The 22529-nt window shown below is 40.5% G+C and overlaps 1 protein-coding gene across 3 annotated transcripts in view; it reads right to left on the bottom strand.

Annotated features, from left to right (window-relative positions):
• The window catches only part of PDE3B (phosphodiesterase 3B), a 164430-nt gene extending 152693 nt beyond the window's left edge, over positions 1-11737 (bottom strand). For all 3 annotated transcript variants that reach the window (XM_081545044.1, XM_081545043.1, XM_081545042.1), the window contains exon 1: positions 10359-11737. In XM_081545044.1, coding sequence (XP_081401170.1) covers positions 10359-11336 — 978 coding nt within the window. In that variant the 5' untranslated portion in view covers positions 11337-11737. The remainder of the gene's footprint in view (positions 1-10358) is intronic.
• Between the last annotated feature and the right edge of the window lie 10792 nt (positions 11738-22529).

The raw sequence follows: 22529 nt of genomic DNA on the forward strand, positions 1-22529 counted from the left end.
TCCCTCAGCACATGAAAAATAACAGTCAACTGTTTTCTGGCTTTCATTCTGCTATTAATAAGTCACTTTTCAGTGTAATTGCTGTTCATTTTTTTTGGTAAGCAACTTATTTTCTCTCTGCTCTCTTTTAGAACTTCTCTTCTGTGTTCTGAATTCGGCAACGAAGGCATCTAAGGGCGGATTTCTTTTTCTTTGTTCTACTTGGGATTCAATGGGCTTTCTGGATATCAGCTGGTATTTTTCATCAGTTCTGTAAAGTTTATTTTACAGCCCTCATCTCCTCAGATATTGCCTGTTCTCCCTTTTATTATCTCCTTTTGGAACTTCAGTTAAATTCATGTTAAACTTTTTTATTGTCTAACTTTGTTGATCCCTCTTTATTAACTTCCATCTATTTTTTTCTCTGCAGAACATTATGGACAATTTCTTTGGATCTATATTCTGGTTCACAGGTTCTGTCGTTCAACTGCTGTTTAACATGTGCATCAGGCTTTAAGTCTGTGGTTATTTTTTCATCTTTAAAAGTTATATTTTCAAATCTATATGATTATTCTTTAATCCTCTGTTCCCCAAACATTTCCCCAAGCTTCTATTTCATTTCTTTAAGCATAGTAAACATGTTTTTGATATCTTATATATAAGAGCTCCAAGCTCTGAAGCCGCTGCGGGTTTCCTTTTTTGCACACCTCCTTCTGCAGCTTCTTATTCATAGTGCCTTGTTTCTTTGCAAGTTTTGCTCACTTTTGACTATGTACTGCTCAATTTCCTTGGAACTTTATCTGGGGGAATTATTTGATGTCTTAAGAGAATCTGAATTTACTTCTATTTTACTTAGAGAATTTGAATTTATTTCTATTTACCTGAGACCACTTTACATTTTTTACTTAAGGTTCCTAAGTCTACATATGCAGCATTACTTTAGATAAAAAACTAACTGAGTACTCTGATTCTAATTATATGATATTTTTCTGCTTTGGTCACTTCTTTGAGTCTCATTTTTTTTTTGAGGCTTCCATACACACAAAATTAAATTTGTTTTTTTCCTGTTAATCTGTCTTTTATCAATTGAATTACTAGCTCAGCCAAAGAACCTACAAGGGAAGAAAGGAAAATTTTTTCTTCCCCACACTACTCCCACTTCTTTTTAGGGATCTGAGATTTTTCTTACTCAGTGATTTCTTTCAAAAGATATATTCTAAAATGCTTAAACTTGTAGCTTAGTTGTTTCAATTGGTTGAGTTCTTAGGGGCTTTTATATACTGAAAGTGGCACTTAGCATATTACTTACCTGCATTGACTAAACATTTGACATGTGCTCTCTCTCATGCATCCTTTCTGTTGTCCCTCCAATAAGTAATTTCAACCAATTTGTAAAGTTCTATTCTCTGCATATTTACCCACAAACTATCGGCGGCAGTTTGAAAGATCCACAAGAAATTGAGATTTTTAATACTCTATCCAGTTTCTGACAGGTAAAGAGGGTAAAAAAGTCAATAACAACACAGAAGGTATGACAAGGACATTTTACAACTTTATCAACCAGAAAGCTAATAAATATTGTACCTAACAATTGAAAAATGTATTTGTTCAAGCACATAGAACATTTACGAAAACTGATCATATGTTAGGCCACATTCTTTGCCCACATGACCCTTAAGTCAGAAACCAACAACTAGAAAACTTGCACTTGATTAGGATTTTCTTCTAAACAACTGTTAGTCAAAAAGGGAAATCAAAATGAAAATTAGAAAATTCTTTGGACTGAACAATAACCATACTACACACCCAAATTTGTGAAATTCAACTAAAGCAATATTTAGAGAGAAATGTATAATCTTAAATACATATGCTGGAAAAGCTCAAAGTTAAAATGGGCTTCGCATCTCAATTATAAATTTAAAAAAGGAACAAGAGGGAATTCCCTGGCAGTCCAGTGGTTAGGACTCCTTACTCTCACTGCTGAGGGCCTGGGTTCAATCCCTGGTAAGGGAACTAAGGTCCACAAGCCTTGCAGTGCAGTCAAAAAAAAAAAAAAAAGGAACAAGAAAATAAACTCAAAAAGAGAAACAATAAAAAGAGCTGATACAAATAAAACAAGTACCAGTCCCAAGAGTTGGTTTTTTTAAAAAGATTAGAAAACAAATTTCTAGTAGGATTGATTCAGAAACAAAGAAAAAAGATATAAATGATGTTAGGAATGAAAAAGAAGACAAAAATGCAGATGTTGAACAAATTAAACATAATAAAAAGATATTACAAAGAAAATAAATTTGAAAAGTTATAAAAATACAACTTAAAATTTTCAAAGTCAAATTCTCCTCTAAATTGTTCAAAAGATTTAATTCAATGGCAATCAAAATCCCAATATGAATTTTTATAGAACCTGGGACTTATTCTAAAATTTATATTGAAAAGCAAAGGTCCAATGGCAGACCCTTGATGAAGAATAAGATGGGGGAAAAAAAAGAATAACAAGATGAGGGCACTTACAGTATACTGTCACACTATAAAGCTACTGTAATTAAGACAGTGTGGTACTAACACAGGGTACATAAACTAATCAAGGAAGCAGAACAGAGAAGCCAGATACAGACTCACACACAGTGAAATTTGACATAGGACAGAGGCAGCACTGCTGATAAACGGAAAATAAACTTTTCAATGAATTGTGTTGACATAAGTGGGTATATGAGTAAAAAAATGAGCTATTTGGGTAAAAAATGAGCTAGGGACCTCTATATCACATTATACATGTAAATCAATTCCAGCTGGATGAAAACTATTTGAAAGGCAAAACTGTAAAACTCTGGAAAAACAATACAAGAGTCTATTTTATGACTTCCAATGGGAAGACACAGAGGGTCTCACACCATTAGAGGCAAGACTAGTAGACCTGATAATATTAAAAATAAGAACCTCAGTTTCAAAGACACCATGAAAACTGGAAGAAGATATTTGCAACCGAAATAACCAATAAAGGATTATGTCCAAAATATATAAAGAACTCATGAATTAAGAAAAAACAAAACTCTGAATTTTTAAAAGCGCGAAAGACATGAACACATAATCCCTGAATAATAAATGCAATCCATAAACATATAAAAAATTCAGCCTTATTAAGTAACTAGAAAAATGCAAATTAAAATCACAAAGTAATACACTTCACACTCTACTAGACAAACAAAAATTAAAGTCAGTAAATAGGAATCATTGGTTCAAGGGCATTCTCATTCTCTACTAGCAAAATACAAATTGTGTGACCATTCTGAAAAACAATTCAACTTCCCAGAGGGTCTTAGTTTTCTACGGCTACATGTATGGGTTGAACCCTGTCCCTCAAAAGAGGATATACTGAAGTCCTAACTCTCAATACCTTAGAATGTGACTTCATTTGGAAATGAGGTCTTTACAGAGGTGATCGGATTAACATGAGGTGATTAGGATGTAGGCCCTAGTCCAATATGACTGAGGTCCTTACAAAAAGGGTAAATTGAGGCACAAAGACAGGGCACAGAGGAGACGTGAGGAGAGTGCCATGTGAAGATGAAGGCAGAGATGGGGTGACAAATCGAAAGGCTGGAAATGCCAAACATTGCCAGTACAACTACCAGAAGATGGGAGAGGGGCATGGCACAAATCCTCCCTCAGAGTCCTCAGAAGGAGCCAACGCTGGGACAGTCTGACCTTGGATTTCTAGACTCCAGAACTGTGAGACAATAAGTTTCTGTTATTTAAGCCACTGGGCTTGCGGTGCTTTGGCATAGCAACCCATGCAAACTGTTACAGTCGTTAATGCAAAGTAATACATTCCGGTAACAAATTACCACAAACTCAGTCACACAAAACAATACACAGTTATCATCTTACAGTTCTGTGGGTCAGAAGTCTGACACAGGTCTCACTAAGTTAAAATCAAAGTGTTGGAAGGGCTGTCACTTTTGAGGACTAAAGGGAAAAATCCACTTCCCTGTCTCTTCTACCTTCGAGAGACTGCCTGCTTTCTCTGGCTCCAGGCCTTCTCCCATTGTCAAAGCTAAAAGTAGACTGAGTCTTTCTCTCATTATATTATCCCAATCCTACTTCCATTGTCACTTCTCCTTCTCCAATCTCTTCTGTTTTCCTCTTTTGTTTTTTAAGGATGCTGTGATTACACTGGGTCTAAAAAGATAATTCTGGATAATCTCCCCACCTCAAGGTCCTTAACTTAATCCTGTCTGCAAAGTTTCCTTGCTACACAAGGTAACATACCCACATATTCCAGGGATTATTACACGGACACCTTTGGGGTGCCATTATTCAGCCTACCATACGCAATAAAGTTGAATATGAACATACCTCGTTGTTGTTTAGTCACTAAGTCATGTCTGACTCTTTGAGATCCCATGGAAATTGTAATACTGGAGTGGGTTGCCATTTCGTTCTCCAGGGGATCTTCCCAACTCAGGGATCAAACCCAAGTCTCCTGCATTGCCAGGCACATTCTTTACCCCTGAGCCACCAGGAAAGCCTTACAACTTAGCAATTCTAGATGCATGCATGCACCTAGGAGACATTTACAAAAAATTTCACAGCAGCATTGTAGATAATAGCAAACAACTGAAAACCACCCACAGGCCCATGAACAGTGGAATGTATAAATTTTATTATGGTCATAAGATGAAATACTACACAGCATTGAAAAATGAACTACATCTATCCACATCAACATGAATGAATCTCAAAAGTCAAGCAAAAAAGTTACAGAAAAATTCATATAGCATGATTCTGTTTATTAAGGTTCAAAAGCAGACAATACTGACAACATATTATTTCTGTTATTTAGTAATATGTCATTGCTCAGTCATGTCCAACTCTTTGCAACCCTATGGAGTATAGTCTGCCAGTCTCCTCTGCTGAAGGGATTTTCCAGGCAAGAATACTGGAGCAGGTAGCCATTCCCTTCTCCACGGGATCCTCCCCACCCAGGGATCAAACCCACATCTCCTTTGTCTCCTGCACTGCAGGCAGATTGTTTACCACTGAGCCATTGGGGAAGCCCGTGTTCAGGGGAGTTATAAAGCCAAGCAAAGGAATGAATAGCAAGAAAAAAAATCAAGATAGATGTATTGTCTCTGGGACAGAGAGAAGGGGATGCAAAAGAGGTTAACACAAAGGAAATGAGTGGTAAATACTTGATATTTTTCTTTTTTGTCTTATTTTCTCCCTTAAACCATATTAATATATATATATATATATGTACAGTCTTTTATGTATGGCATTTCTCATTAACAAATATAAACGCTAACTAAATAACTTTAAAATATGCTGAAAGCAAGTTGTACAAATTGTAAGGAAGCAACCAAACAATGTACTCTATCTGATAGAGGAGGGAAAATCTATAAAGATAAGATACCTTCCAGGTAAATCAATACTGGAGAAAAAGTTCTAGGCTGTAAAAGAGGAAGTGGGAAATACTCCTCTTCCCCAAATTCCAAGAACAGACTTCCAACAATCTCTCAAATAAACATGAATCAGCTTGTAAATATGGTGAACAATCTTATAAACCGTCAGGAACTGCCCACAGACAGAACCCAGCTCTACTAAAGTTTTGCTTGGCTAACACAGTCGTTCAGTTTGTCTTGCTCAAACTGAAAGCCCTTAGGTAAAGCAGGCAACAATCCATTCACTTCCATTCTTCCTCACCTCCCCTCCTTCCTCAACATACAACGTAAATAGGCTCTGTGGCTGGCCTCTGAAGGCACCTGAGTTTGAGTCCAGCTGCATCCTGATAAGCCACCCTGAAATAACAATATCAGGTACCAAGTTTACCTACAAGGTCATCATGAACTATGTGATTTCAAGAGTACCTCCTGTCTCTCACTTCCCTTTCTCTCCCCCCACTACCCTCAACCTCTTTTAACCAGGGACATTGTTTATCAAGTAATTGGAGATGGCTGGCAAATTAAGTATAGCCTTTGAAAACTACCACCACAGGTGCATATGCTCTTTACAGCAAGTACTAGGGGAACTTGGAGTCAGGACGAAGCTTCTAGTCCTGAATCCCAATAATATCTCATGTCATAACCTAGAGACAACATTCTTTCTCCAGAGCTGCATTTTTTTCCTTTCTATAAATCTCTTCTCTCTCTTCTCTCTTCTATATCTATATAAACATGCTAATGTCTAGACAAACTTTTCCAGCATGTATAGATTCTTTTTGCTTTAGGAAAGGTTTAAGTAGGCAGGAGAATTCACTAAGGAAACAGGCTGACTTGGTAACTGAAAGAGAACAAGGTAAGAGAATCAGAAAAGGGCCTGCAACTGAAAAGGATTAAAAAAATCAGAGGACAATGAAAAACAAATTTCACTAAACTTGACGAAAGCCCAAGTTTTACTTATGGCTGGCCCTGTTTACCTTCCACTCTGTGTGGGAAAACAAACTATGGAGATGTTACTATTTCATGTGGTATAATGAAAATACTCTCTCACACATCATCACATCACCGCTCCACATGACTTGTCAACTTTTATTTTTAAACACAGCCAACTCTGCTATGACGCAGTTTTGTTCTCTGCTTATATGCTAATTTGAGCATCCCTTTGGTGTCGAAAGACTTCTTAATCTTAACACATTTTAATACATTTCTTAAAGGAGATTTCAATCAGTGTGAATGGTAAAAGCAAAAGAAAAACCCTACATACACATCAGCAACAATAAGCAGTCCTCTAACAGCTAGAGTCATGGATGGATGCGGGGAAAGGGTGTTCCATAAGTTCTAACGGCTTTTTAAAAAAATAAAACACAAGGCTAAAAGCAGATTATTATGGGCTGTGCAAGTAAGGGTCAAGGGCATTAACTTTATTCTGTGTATAATGAAAAGCCATAAGAGATTTCTGAAACACAGCAAGTGATTTGATAAAAATCTGTTTTTGAAAGATAACTCTAATGGCAAGGTATGTAAAATATTTACAAAATAAAGCCTAAAAGACACTATGTAGGCTGATGTTTCATTGTAAAATATTAACACAAAATTAGAATTAGCCAAATTTCACAGTATTCTTTAAAAAATTCATAGAAGGTTATGCCTTGCAAATTCCTTAGGGGAATAAATAATCACTTAAACTAAAATCTTTTTAAAACCTTCACGCTACATGTGTATCCTTTTTCAAAGAAAATTAACACTTTAAATAATATTTATGTGCTTTAAGGCCACAGAATTTTTAAATATTTACCTAACCATTTAGAAAGCACTCAGCATTTTAGGTATAGAAAAATATCTCACAAACAGACTAACCTCCTATTTACCTAGTCCATCACACATAAAATGATCTGGTTTACAGCTGAAATCTCCACTGTAGAAAGTATAATTAAAATGACACAGAAATGTAGTTTGTTAAATTCTGGCCAAAGTATATCATGTAGACAACTAAAAATAAATTTTTTTTAACTTCCTATTAGTTTCAGCTGAGTCTTGGCAAATATACTACAAACTTAGTGCTTCTTTCCCCTAACCCAAGGAGGAACATAGTCAGCAGTAACTAAACATTAAACCTAACTGTGAAAATCATGTTTTACAAACATATGCCATTATGCTTCAATACAGTATCCGACATAACAATCTAAATGTTAAAAATTACTTAACATCTACTCTCACACAATTAAAAATATTTTTATTGATATGAGTTTTCAATTGCTTTTCAAAGATGTTCATAAAAATGTTTAAATTAGTAAGGAAATGAAAATGTAATAAATTTATCAATCCAAAAATGAATGTCCATATATACGGGTTAAAAGAAAATTTCTTTCTATTAAAAAACACAGACTATTTCTTCATATTTTTCAGTTATCATACCTTGGAAAATATAGGCTAGCAATAAATATCAACATTAAGCATTTAAGTAAAACTTCGAGATCTATTAACTTGTGAAATTTTATTTATACTTTCGTTTGTAGCTTACAAAAAATGTAAACTAACGAAAAGAAATGAATTCTAGAATTGAAAGGTGGTACAGAATTCATCTACTGGATCCCCTGATTTGACAGGATACTGAGACTCAGAAAAGCTCACCAACTTTTCCAATATGACGGTAGACCCAAGACTTTATCCTTGAATCTCTACGAGTCCAGGGCACTTTCCCCAATATCAGCTTCTACCCAAAACCGTTTGTCTCCCTTCATTTTCTGAAACAAGAGAGTGACTTTACAATGATCACATACAAAGTTTAGCACTTGTAAAATTAGAAAATCTCTTAATCTTTTACTTCTATAAAAGTATAGGTTTCCACTTAATTTCTTTCATATAACGTACATGCAAACAAAACCACAGATCCACTGTTGAACTTCAGGAAAAAAGCATAAGTAAAAATTTTTGTTATTACAATGTCTGCCAAGTTAAAAACATCTAGTAGTGTCTAGTATTGTTAAAAGAATATTATAGTTTGACACTGAACATTAGATAACCATATATAAACCCCTGAACTATTAGCATATACTTAAGACCCCCTCAAAAAATGTTCCTATTCATAATGGAATGTGAAGAGTTTTCTGTACTAATAAAACATGCCCTTTTTAAAAAGCACAAATTGTATTTTCCTCTAATACAAATAACAATTAAAGCTACCTAGCATAACAATGCCGCACCTAGTTAACTGTTGAAAAAAGGTTGCTGTGATGCAAAGAGCACCAGACCAGGAATTTTAAATAAGATAACAGCCACAATTCACTACTCCACCACATTACAATTATGTTAAACTGTAATACTACTACGCTCAGGAAAACTGTCTACCAGTGTAATGAAACTATGCTAAAACACTTTCCTGGTGTTAAAAAATGCAATCTATTCACAAAAAGTCAAATGTCCAATGTTATTCCTGTCTATGAAAATAGCTGATATGACTTTTCTCTACAGTGAATCTTCTCCTGACAATTTTTCTCCTGATACGTGTTTTCCTGGGCATTGTCTACTATTATCATTGGCAGTAAACTGAGAAAACAAAACGCATGATATTTTTTGAACAATTTTTTTCAAGCATTTGACCAAATACAGACCACAAAAGCAGCCTCTGAAAACACTTTTCAGGAAGCAAGGTGTTTGTCTCTTTGAGCACTACAGATAGTGTAGTAGCTTATAGATTATATTGAAGAGAAAAGAGCAAAAAAAAATCAGAATTAGTAGCAATAAGAAACTTCTGTTTCAGATATATTGGGTCCCCAGTGTAAAATGTATCACTAATCAAAAAGTCTGAAAACCAAGGGTATAAACTCCTACTTGCCCATTTAAGCAAATCTCTACATTTATCCTCTTAGCTGCTTAGAAGAAAGCATTGAAAACTGACAAATCTAGGTTCAAATCCCAGCACTTCCACTGTTGATGATAATGTGTGAAGTTGGGTAATCTCTATAAGCCTCAGTTTGCTCATCTCTAACTTGAGGTTAATGTCATCTACTATACAGTGTCCTTGTGAAGGTTGAAGACAATACAAGTATTTTTCACTTAGTAAAATGCTCAATGACTAGTAGCTATACTTGGTTGAGTTTCTTCCTAATGAAGAACAAGTAAGATTTCCCTAAGCTATAAAAAGAAACTCTCTCCCTAATGATGATTAAAATTCCTTAAAAGAAAAAAAAAAAGAATGTAAACCTACAGGAAAATAAATTGTAAATGTTTTTGGTATATTTCCAAACATTACTAAGATTAAAGGTTAAATTGTTACAACATTCTCCTAATTATGCAACAAACACACAGGACCACGAGTTAGTCTGTAAAAGATTATATTAGCTTATTACTGCTGAAATTTGGGGTGGGGGTGGGGGAAGAAACCTCTTAAAATTATCCCCAACGGTCTTTTCATCTAAGTTAACAAGTCTCTGTTCCAAAACTCATTACTTTTCTTTCAATTACAAGACCTCAGATTTGTCCTCTCAATTATCAAGAATAATGAAATCACACTGATTAAAATTCACACATATATATATTCACTCATTCTAATGGTTATAGGTTATCTTTGGGGAAAACAGCACCATTATTACAGCAACAAATAAATGACACCAAAAGTGTCATTATTTGAAGAATTACATGCTTCAAATAATTCACTTCATTCTTCCGAGAATGCATTTACTGCATAAACAAACTCTTTAAAAAGTGTAGCATGCTTACTCTGCTATTTCATTTCTATTCAAAGATAAATGGTACTTCTGCGTTTTTTTGTTTTTGTTTTTCTAAGCTTCTTGTATTTTAGGAATTATTTCCAGGATAAAACTTTTTTTTTTTTTTACCCTGGGAATAAACAAGCTTTCAAACGCACTACTTCAATTCGGGAACTGAAGCGATAAAACCGCCCTCCTTTCCTTAGCAAACCTTGCCTTTCTGGAAACATACCTGTTCTCTCGAAATGCAAGGCAACGAAGGTCTCCTGAACATTTTGCAACTGCCATAGTAACCGCCTGAAGTTTCTCCGAATGACACGCAGCTGGACCTCCTCCGGGGTCTGATCACAGGCACTTTTTCTTCCGCGGTACTGGACAACCGAGGTTGCTGGGGAGCTTCCCTGATTTGAAAGAAGTGATCCAGCCCCAGGGCCAGCAGGCAACCGACGCCCCCCACCAGGCAGGACAGCAGGGGCCGGAGTGCTGGAGGCAGCGCCCCGAGGCTGGTGAAGGACACCCACCAGACGAAGCTGGAGAAGAGCAGCACCACGATGCTGTGCCGGAGCCTCCCCGGCTGCGCGAGCGTCAGCAAGCCCACGCAGCTCAGCACCAAGAACCACCGGCCCGCCACCGCCGGGGGTGTGTGCGGGACCGGGGCCCCGGCGTCTCCGTCCCCCCGAGACCAGGATTCCCACTGCCCCACCAAGAAGTCCCCTAGGTAACAGCATGCGGGGAGTGCCAGCAGCCACCAGGAGCCGCCGCCGCTCCGGCCCGGCCCGGCGCCCCGCTTGGTCCGGGTCAGGAAGCAGGTGAGGAAGAAGAAGGCACAGGCGATGCTGAAGAGGGGGCTGAGGCTGAGCGAGCAGACGCTCAGCAGAGTCCGCAACCGGGCGGCCCCGGCAGCCCAGCTCTCGGGCCCCGAGCCGAGCAGCAGGGCGAGGACAAAGGCGGCCAGGGCGCCCAGCGAGAGGCGCGCCCGGGAGAAGGGGGAGCCGCGCAGCGGCTGCTGAGGGGAGGCGGGCGGCGGCAGCAGCAGCTCCACGTTGCAGAAGCGGCAGAGGTGGAAGAAGAAGCCGCGCGGAGGGTCCTGCCGCAGCGGGCTCACGCAGCCCTTCACGTAGCCGTTCCTCACACTCTCGGGGGGCGAGGCGGCCCCGTCCGGCGGCGGCGGGGACCGCATGGCTTTGGCGTCTCGCTCGTCCCTCCTCATGGCCGGGACGCCCGGTGGCCGCGGGGGCTCGGCACACCCCGCTCGGACCGCAGCGGCCGCTCGCGCTCCCTCCCGCCTGGCCCCCGCGCTCGGAGCGCCCCCCGGCTCGGCGGCGCGTCAGGGCTGCGCCCGCCGCCGCGGCCCGGGATCCCCGCCGCGCGGGCGGAGGAGCGGCGGGGTCCGGGACATGCTGGCTGAGAAGAGGGGCGGAGGGGGCTCCTCTCCGGGACTTGCCGGCCGGACCCCGCTCCTGTTCCCCCGGGCACTTCTTGGGACTGAGCGTCGGCGTCGCCTCCCGGCTCCCGCGGGCTGCAACAGTTACCTCTCGGCCCCAGCCTGGTCCGTTGGGCGCGCGAGCGGCGGGCGGGCGCTCCTCCCCCGCCGCTGCCCCGGCCGGGTGCGCGCCCCGCCCGCCCGCCTGCGCGCGCCCGCGCCCCGGCCCGTCCGGCCGCCAAGGGCGCCGCCGCTGCTGCCGGCCGCCTGCCCCATCGCGGGCTGGGAACCCCAGCCGCCTCAGCGTGCCCAGACTGGGGAGAGCGCGGCTTGCGGCCGCTCGGAGACCGACCCAGGTTGGGAGGGGTGGGAGGGATCCTTTTCGGATGGAACGGGGCAAGCCCGCCATCCTGGGATCCCCCCAGGCGCTCAGGTTCCTTTTGGGGTAAGTCACACACCTCAGGCGGGCTCCGGCAGGTCACCACTGGGGGCGTAGGGAAAGAGGGCGCTTATGCTCCCCAAGGGGACTGCCTAGTAGAGAAACCGAGTTGAGGGGGGGGAGGCGACGGGTCCCGCCTTTACCCCCATCCCAGTTTAGGGTGGACCCTTGGGCTGTCCGAGCCGAGCTGCGACCTGTTAAGTGCCAGTCCCCACCAAAGTCATGGGGAAGAAGCCTTGATCACTGTGCTGTTGGTCTGTCCTCAACAGCAGCGTGGATTCTTGGGCCATGCAGCAGGCCCTTGCAGTGGCTTTTTAGGGAGGAGCGTGCACGGGGAGCGCTCCCTGGGAGCATCCTAGTCGGTATTACGGAGTTTGTCTTCCTCAAGAACCATCTTCACAGGGGAGGAGCTACCGTCCCGTCGTCCCTGCACCCTTGCCAAACTAACAGTGGGTCCACATCTGTTTCTGCCTCAACAAGCATGGAAAATCTGTTGTCGAAAAGATCTCCCCACATTGAAGGCTTTTCACTGTAACTACATATTGGGGGTGGGGGGATGGGAGTTCGCTCCAAGACCATTGCCAGGTTTGGATCAGTTGGCTGTGAAAGAAGCCAAATAAGCTGCTATCTGTGAATTACTGATGAAACTAGCTACATGTGGGAAACACAGACTCGAAAGCGGGAAGAACTGCTGTACGGAAGGGACTGCTCTGGAATCTCACCAATCATAACTATCTTAGTGACTGAACTGTGTTTCCCTCCTCCAAAACTCTCCCTTCCACCTCACGACAGGCCTGCATTTCTCAAAGAGCTAATTCCACATTTTTCCAGGGAGATGTGAAACCTTACTGTGTGGTAAATCCCACAAACAGGCCCATTTTTCACCAATTAATCTTTGCCCACAGCCAAGACCATTTTTGTATATGGTCATAGTTCACATGCATAGCAGAAATCGCAGTGAAATTAACACAAGAATTTGACTAAGATGAATAAAGATCAGAATTTTTGTCTGCCTCTTAGATAAAGGAAATAATATGTAACAGAGTTTTCAAATTGATTACTCAAATGCTTGCCCTAAGAGATAAAAATCCATGGGGTCTTTTTTTTCACCAGGACAGTTGAAATTCTTTTTAAAAACTCAGCAAATACATTTTTAAGTGTATTTAAAAATAAACAGGACTCATCATTACCAGTGAAAGAGTAAATTAGAAAGCTTGATGGATACATTTTGAGCTCATACAGAAGGGCATGGCAAGCTAGTGTCAGTGTCACTGAAATGCCCATTATAAATTCTCATTGGAAATAATAAATTGCTCTGATATAATAAATTCAGATTAAAGTTGTTAATAAATACAGTTGTTATCATTATTACTGTTGTTTTAAAAGCTTAGATTATCATCTGAAGTAGGATAGGCATGGTAATGGAAATAGTGCTAAACTAGAAATCCATTTCATTGTTTCTAGTTATGGCCCAGCCATTCATACCCCAGCATTAAGCAAGTCATGTAACTTTTACAGGCCTCGGTATCCACAGTTGTAAAATGAAGCAATTTCATTTTGATGATCTTAAAATCACTTCCAGTTTTAAAAAGCTGTGATTTCTACATGCCAAAAATATATAGGCATTTTTAGGATCCAAGTATTGCTAAGAGTCATAAAGAAGGCAGAGCACCAAAGAATTGATGCCTTCACACTGCGTTGCTGGAGAAGACTCCTGAGGGTCCCTTGGACAGCAAGGAGATCAAGCCAGTCAATCTTAAGGGAAATCAACTCTGAATACTCATTGGAAGGACTGAAGCTGAAGCTTCAGTATTTTGGTCATCTGATGGGAACAGCCAGCTCATTGGAAAAGTCCCTGATGCTGGGAAAGATTGAGGGCAGAAGGAGAAGAGGGTGTCAGAGGATAAGATGACTGGATGGCATTACCCATGCAATGGACATGAACTTGGGCAAACTGAGAGATGGTGAGGGACAGGGTAGCCTTGCATGCCACAGTCCATGAGACCGCAGAGTCGGAAATGACTGGGCGACTGAACAACAACAATTGCTAAGAGCAACCTTTGAATTATTCATACCACCAAACTAAAGCAAACTCTGTGTTGACAAATAAAGATAAAAGGATTTGTATCCAAGGACTATTATCTGGAAAATAAAATGCAAAGTCCTCTTCGTACTTCCCAGTTCTCCTTCTCTGAACTGATTCCAGCACCTGAGAAGATTTCAAAATAAAATGTAAGGACATCCCCAAAGACCATCAGTTTACGTAACTAAAAGTGGAAGTGTTAGTCACTCAGTTGTGTCAACTCTTTGTGACCCCATGGACTGTAGCCCACCAGGCTCCACTGTATATGGGATTCTCCAAGCAAGAATACTGGAGAGGGTAGCCATTCCCTTCTCCAGGGGATCTTCCCAACCCAGAGAGGGAACCCAGGTCTCCTGCATTGCAGGCAGATTCTTTACCGTCTGAGCCACCAGGGAAGAATGCCATGAACAGAGGACCCTGGTGGACTACAGTCCATAGGATCGTAAAGAGTCGGACATGACTGAGCGACTAATGCTTTCACTTAACTAAAAATCTGAATCAGCTAGCTATGTTTATAGCAACTCCCTTCGCTCTTTACAGTTTTTCTCAGAGATTATTAGTAGGTCACATATCTTAGAGTTCACATCATTTATTCTTTTGCCAGTTTTAAGCAACCAGTAGAATTATTTAGCTCCTGTCTTTGGGTTTAAGAATGTATGACCATTATCTGTTGTAAAAAAAAAAAAAAAAGACCTAAAGTGATAACATACCTTTGACTTTTCTCAACCATCTCTACCTCAGCCTCGTTTTTACCTGACTTTGCCTTCGCTCGTGTCTTGACACATAATCTCCCCACTGGAATCATTCTCCCAGTTTAATGATCCCTCACATAGGATCCTAGTGCTTAACACCCAGCTCCTGAGTCCTTCTGGTGCAGTGCAACCCCCTGTCTACTTGTGTATTCTGAATAGGAGGTCCTTGCCCTCAAACCCCAAAGACCCAGTTTTCCCATGTGCCCCAGTTTATAGGATGAGAATTTTGTTCTCCATTTTAGGTCCCCACACCAATAAGCTGCCAATGCCTCAATTAATTATGGAAGAACTGAAATCCTGCCTAGGTCTTTCCAGTCTCAGGGCCAAAAGCTCTGCCCATAAACACTAGTCTACTGGTAAGGACCCAATTGGTGGGCCTTCTAGATGCCTGCCTGCCACCTATCTAACCTTACAGGCACCAAATAAGATGTCCCATTACTGGGCTCAACCCAGCTGTTAGAACACCCAGTTTTTCATGTGAGACCTCTGGGTCTCACCATTCCTTGTTTGGAAATTGCTCTCTCTGTGAATTCTCTTGTTCTCTCCCTTTGTGCTCAAAGAAGCCAAAATAACACATGACCTCTTGTTAAGTCTTAGCAACTCCTCCCCACCTCTTCTGTCCTCTGATAAGTCTTAACTCCTCATCCTTATACCTTGTGCTTTCAGTCTCTTTTTTAAAACAAGATGGGATTATTTCCTAAACTCTAAAATCCAGATGTAAAGAAAATCCATTTCTAGAGCAGGATTCCCACAAATTCCCTTCCAAAATTAAAAATTTTAAATGGATCTTAGTCCCTACACACATTAGTGATCATATTATCATGGAATATAAATAGGAAAGGGTGGTAAAGGTGAATGGATGAGGGTTAAGACTCTGTCCAGTCACTATCACTGTTCCATGATCAAGGGAATTCTCAGGTTCTGACTCCTCAGCTCAGTTTATGGAGCAGCCTCTAAAGATTTGCTAAGATGGAAACATTGTACGTAAGACAGGGATCAAGACCATCCCCATGGAAAAGAAATGCAAAAAAGCAAAATGGCTGTCTGAGGAGGCCTTACAAACACCTGTGAAAAGAAGAGAAGCGAAAAGCAAAGGAGAAAAGGAAAGATATTCCCATCTGAATGCAGAGTTCCAAAGAATAGCAAGGAGAGATAAGAAAGCCTTCGTCAGCGATCAGTGCAAAGAAATAGAGGAAAACAACAGAATGGGAAAGACTAGAGATCTCTTCAAGAAAATTAGAGATACCGAGGGAACATTTCTTGCAAAGATGGGCTCGATAAAGGACAAAAATGGTATGGACCTAACAGAAGCAGAAGATATTAAGAAGAGGTGGCAAGAATACACAGAAGAAGTATACAAAAAAGATCTTCATGACCCAGATAATCACGATGGTGTGATCACTCACCTAGAGCCAGACACTCTGGAATGTGAAGTCAAGTGGGCCTTAGAAAGCATCACTACGAACAAAGCTAGTGGAGGTGATGGAATTCCAGTTGAGCTATTTCAAATCCTAAAAGATGATGCTGTGAAAGTGCTGCACTCAATATGCCAGCAAATTTGGAAAATTCAGCAGTGGCCACAGGACTGGAAAAGGTCAGTTTTCATTCCAATCCCAAAGAAAGGCAATGCAAAGAATGCTCAAACTACTGCACAATTGCACTCATCTCACACGCTAGTAAAGTAATGCTCAAAATTCTCCAAGCCAGGCTTCAGCAATATGTGAACTGTGAACTTCCAGATGTTCAAGCTGGTTTTAGAAAAGGCAGAGGAACCAGAGATCAAATTGCCAAGATCTGCTGGATCATCGAAAAAGCAAGAGAGTTCCAGAAAAACATCTACTTCTGCTTTATTGACTATGCCAAAGCCTTTGACTGTGTGGATCACAATAAACTGTGGAAAATTCTGAAAGAGATGGGAATACCAGACCATCTGACCTGTCTCTTGAGAAACCTGTATGCAGGTCAGGAAGCAACAGTTAGAACTGGAAATGGGACAACAGACTGGTTCCAAATAGGAAAGGGAGTACGTCAAGGCTGTATATTGTCACCCTGCTTATTTAACTTATATGCAGAGTACATCATGAGAAACGCTGGGCTGGAGGAAGCACAAGCTGGAATCAAGATTGCCAGGAGAAATATCAATAACCTCAGATATGCAGATGACACCACCCTAATGGCAGAAAGTAAAGAGGAACTAAAAAGCCTCTTGATGAAAGTGAGAGAGGAGAGTGAAAAAGTTGGGTTAAAGCTCAACATTCAGAAAACTAAGATCATGGCATCTGGTCCCATCACTTCATGGGAAATGGATGGGGAAACAGTGGAAAGAGTGTCAGACTTTATTTTTTTGGGCTCCAAAATCACTGCTGATGGTGATTGCAGCCATGAAATTGAAAGACGCTTACTCCTTGGAAGGAAAGTTATGACCAACCTAGACAGCATTTTAAAAAGCAGAGACATTACTTTGCCAACAAAGGTCCGTCTAGACAAGGCTATGGTTTTTCCAGTGGTCATGTATGGATGTGAGAGTTGGACTGTGAAGAAAGCTGAGCACCGAAGAATAGATGCTTTTGAACTGTGGTGTTGGAGAAGCCTCTTGAGAGTCCCTTGGACTGCAAGGAGATCCGACCAGTCCATCCTAAAGGAGATCAGTCCTGGGTGTTCATTAGAAGGACTGATGTTGAAGCTGAAACTCCAATACTTGGGCCACCTCATGCAAAGAGTTGACTCATTGGAAAAGACCCTGATGCTGGGAAGGATTGGGGGCAGGAGAAGAAGGGGACGACAGAGGATGAGATGGCTGGATGGCATCACTGACTCGATGGACATGAGTTTGGGTAGACTCCGGGAGTTAGTGATGGACAGGGAGGCCTGGCGTGCTGCAGTTCATGGGGTCGCAAAGAGTCAGACACAACTGAGCGACTGAACTGACTAACTGAACTGAAGAACAGTTGAATAGTAGCAGATAAAGATTATCAGTTCTTTAAGAGCTTTTTAAATTACTGTTCTTATTCTGTATTGTCACCTCTCAACTCTAGTTTTCAAATTTCTTTAAAAGAAAGGTTGTGCAAATAAAAGCAGACTTGTTACTGAAGTGGGCTTCCCTGAAGTGGCTCAGATGGTAAAGAAATCTCCTGCAATGCAGGAGACCTGGATTCGATCCCTGGGTTGGAAAGATCCCCTGGAGAAGGAAGTGGCAACCCACTCCAGTATTCTTGCCTGGAGAATTCTATGGACAGAGAAGAGTTGCAGGCTACAGTCAGTCCATGCAGGTTGCAAAAAGTCAGACAAGACTGTGTGACAAACACCGTTATTGAAGTGGAGATGTCCTAGGTCAGAGCCTGCCTACTAGCAGGTCTCTGCACCTCCCACTCTGATCCAAAGCCCCTCTTTGGAATCCTTGGGCCGAAAGAAAGGAAGAAAGTAGAGAAGGAGGGCAACAAAGAAGGAAAGGAGGGAGGAAGGGAAAGAAAAGGAAAAAAATTGAGGGAGGGAGATGGGGGAAGGAAAGGGAGGGAGAGAAGGAGGAAAGAAGGAAGAAAGGGGAGGGAGGGAAGAAGGAGGGAAGATTTAAAACCTCTGAAATAGACTATAAAAATGGATATGAATTGGATTTTGGAAAGTGCTTAGGACTGAGTTGTCTTTCTAAAATGTAACTTTTCAGAATTCGGTAATAAAGCAATCCTAATTTTTCAGGGATAAAGATATAAAACAGTGTGAAAAAAATTTTCATGAATAGCCAGTAAATTAAGCAGTGTCATTGAGATTCCAAATTCCAAAGCGAGAGCAATTTCTTAAAATAGGAGAAAACTTTAAAAGGTATTGAAAGAGTGAAAGAAGTAACATTTTCAAACTTACATTTGAAAACAAGAAGACTGGCTTTCCTCTGGTATAGAAAGGATCATTCTGTTTTCAATATGCAGTGGCAATTGCCTAAGTGTTAATACTACCTATTTTCCTTCCAGCTAATACTCATCTCAGATTCTGAACCTCACTTTAACTCACTCTTTAGATCCTCTCAACAAGTATTTATTGAATGCCCTCTATATGCAGAGCGTCATGCTAGACGCTAATCAGAACAATTAAAACCTACTGTATAAATTTCTAGAAGCGTCCTCAAGATGCAGTTTTATGTGGGAGGTAGGGCCTATGTACAGAGACCATTAAAGAGCACAGGAGAATACATGATTTAAAAAAAAACAAACAAACTGTTGGGACCTGTGCTTGAGAACTATTAAAGAAGGAGAGAGTCATTCTCTGGAGTCTCCCTCCAGTGTGGTTGTCTCAGCTCGTTTTCAACTTTTGTCCTCTCCCCAGTATCTGTCTGGATGGCTGTCTTCCTCCATCTCTCCCTTCTGCCCACCTTCTCTCTCTCATCTCTGTATTTAATCCCTCCTTTTACTTCCTTGGCTCTCCTATGCACCACTCCCTTCTGCCAGCGATGAACCTCTCTCCCTTAATGAATGCATTCATTCATTCAACGTTTATCAAGTGCCTGGCATTATGCTGGGGACTGTGCTAGCTGACAAAGATACAATGATGAAAGATGTGATTCCTGCCCTTCAGGGTTCATAGTGAAAGCTAGAAAAGCAAGACTACTAGAGCCCAGTGTAACAGGAGCTATGATTTAGATGTAAGCAAGCTCAGTGTACTATGCGAACTCAGAGGAGGGAAACCTAACCCAGACCAAGGGTGGAGTATCGGGCAAGGAGTAATGCTCTTGAGGAATCAGAGAAAGAGATTTTGAGGCTCGGTACTGAAAGATGAGATATTACCTAAATAAAATAGAAGAAAAGATAGCCTGGGCAAAGGAAGAAAGAGAGTTTAAAGTTTTGGAAGAATAGTGCATTTGGCTGGAGTGTAAGATATGAAGCGGCAAAGAACAAAAGTGTAAGGAATGAGGAGGCTAGAGAGATCGTATGGTCCTAACATGAAACTGGAGTTTATTGTTACAATTTGTTATACAAATGTTCCTTTTCTATTTGTTTGTTTACATAGTAAAGTCTTCGATATACTCCTCAAACATAAGAATCCTGTCTTAGTCTCCATGCTATGCATAAGCACTCAGTTAATGCTCAAAAATTTTTGAAGTAAAACAATTTAAATCAGATTTTTTTAGTTGTATGCCTTTTGGTTTTTGTTGTTGTTTTATTAGTCAATGAGTTTTCACTGCAACTTTTAATACATGATTTAAAACAAGTTTCCATATTATTACTGAAAAATATTTTTCTTAACATCCATTTGCACAAAATCAGTAAAAGAACACTTTCTCTTAGATTTATAGAAATTATGTTTGATTTAATTTCCAATATAAAGTAAATGTTTAAGAGATGTGTGGGCGAATTATTTTTTTTTATTCAAGTGATAGTACCTAGATTTCTTTTGCCATGAAAGAATATATTCTACTACTTTAAGAATTTTCTTTTTTTAATGTCTCTTTTTTAGAGCAACAATTGTATCTATGATGCAAATCCACTATATTTTTACCAAAAGTAACTGGTCAAAGTATTAGACCTGTAACTGTTAATCTGAAATTGCCTGGATTTTTTTTTTTTTTAATTAAACCTAAAGCCTGAATCTTGAACAATAAACAGCAATGCAGACTCGCCAAGTTTCCTGTTCCCTCCTTAGACAAGCGGTAGTTTCTTCAGCTCTGGCTATCCCAGCAGATCTGAAGGGTCACAGCCACGACGGTGGCAGCCTACCGTTGACACTGAACTTGTGGTTAATTGTGGAGTTCTGCCACAAAACCACCTCACTACCACAAGCTGGATTCTTGCCCAGGAGAGTGACAAACTGCCAGGCTAAGCAATATACAGGAGGCAGAAAGAGCGAACAGCATTTTACCCCAGACAGCCGTTGTTTCTGGATTCCAGTGGAGCCAGAGTGGGGCACACTAGAAAAATTTAGAAGTATGCTTTCTCCACTAAACCTACTTCAAATGTGTTTGTGTTGTTTTGTAAGAGAAGCTCAGAAAGATCCTTCCAATTCATTATCTAGCATCATCAACAAAGGCAAGACTATTCATTACTAAATTTTTCAAAATGAGCATTGGGATTGGAAATAAAATGATTACTATTAACTAGTAAGTGAGCCACATACATATGATCACTGCAAATAGGAGCAAATAATGTGTCTTTGTGTGTGTTGCTAAGCTCCACACAGCAGCAGGGTAGCTCTGGGAACTTTGAAAGTCAGGGCAGCAATGCTGTGAGGGAAGGAAACTTTAGAGTCAATCAGATCTAGTTACCACTTTGCAGCTGCAGGACCTTGGAAGTTACCTAATGTTTCATGTTAACTGCCTCATCTACAAAATGGGAATAACAGTGTCTACCTCACAGGGTCATTGTTTTGGATTACTTTAATCTGTGAAATGACTACCAATGACTAGTTGCTTAGTGAATATAAATTTATTTTTCTTATATCCTATTCTCTTAACATTCTTCATCCTTTCCGGACTTTCCAGGATTCTATCGATGCCGGGTTTTTCCAAGATCCCCAGATTATATCATCTGTTCAACTTGTTTTCAAGAATTGCTTTCAATGCTATATCAATCAACCAGGAACCTGTCTTTCTAACTACACAGATAGATAAATTAGTAGCTCTCTTTCATCACTGGGCAAATGCTACAGAGATTTTATGCTCTATTCTAATTGTTTACTATAAATGCAAACAAATTTAATACATTAATTTTTAAAAGAATGACTGACTACACATTATTATCATAATTTTATGGGGTTACATATCTGAGATCCCATTCTGCTAAAAAGATCTTGATTTAGGTCCCATCAGTGATAACATGGAGAAAAAGAAAAAAAAGTCAAACCTTACAACCAATTTCATCCATAATAACATAAATCACAGTAAAGACAAATAAACATTTTTATTTGCAAAAGTCTATTCATTCAGACTGTGCCAAGCATTACCCTAGATACTGAAAGTACAAATATGAATAAGATATAGCCTTTGCCCTCCGTTTGATAGAAGACAAAATATGTAAACAATGTAAACAAGTGCAGCACATTGAAATGCTCTAGTATAGCTCTTTAAAAGTATCTGCAGACGAATAGATAAGAAAGCTGTGGTACATATACACAGTGGAGTATTACTCAGCTATTAAAAAGAACACATTTGAATCAGTTCTAATGAGGTGGATGAAACTGGAAGCTATTATACAGAGTGAAGTAAGTCAGAAAGAAAAGCACCAATACAGTATATTAACACACATATATGGAATTTACAAAGATGGTAATGATGACCCTATATGCAAGACAGCAAAAGAGACATATAAAGAACAGACTTTTGGACTCTGTGGGAGAAGGTGAGGATGGGATGATTTGAGAGAATAGCACTGAAACATGTATGTTACCATATGTGAAATAGATCACCAGTCCAAGTTCAATGCATGAAATGAGGCACTCACAGCTGGTGTACTGGGACAACCCTAAGGGATGGGATGAGGAGGGAGGTGGGAGGGGGTTCAGGATGGGGGACACATGTACACCCATGGCTGATTCATGTCAGTGTATAACAAAAACCACCACAATATTGTAATTAGCCTCCAATTAAAATAAATTAATTTTTAAAAAAGTATGGTGGTGGGATGAAGAGGACTTCACAGATGAAGACACGCTACCCTGGGTACCAAAGAACACACAGAGGTTTCCCAGGTAGATAAGGAGAAGGTAGAGCATCCACACAGGGCAGT

The sequence above is a fragment of the Giraffa tippelskirchi genome, chromosome 11 (assembly GCF_054371585.1).
Source record: "Giraffa tippelskirchi isolate mGirTip1 chromosome 11, T2T-mGirTip1v1.2.pri, whole genome shotgun sequence".
In the NCBI taxonomy this organism is placed as follows: Eukaryota; Metazoa; Chordata; class Mammalia; order Artiodactyla; family Giraffidae; genus Giraffa; species Giraffa tippelskirchi.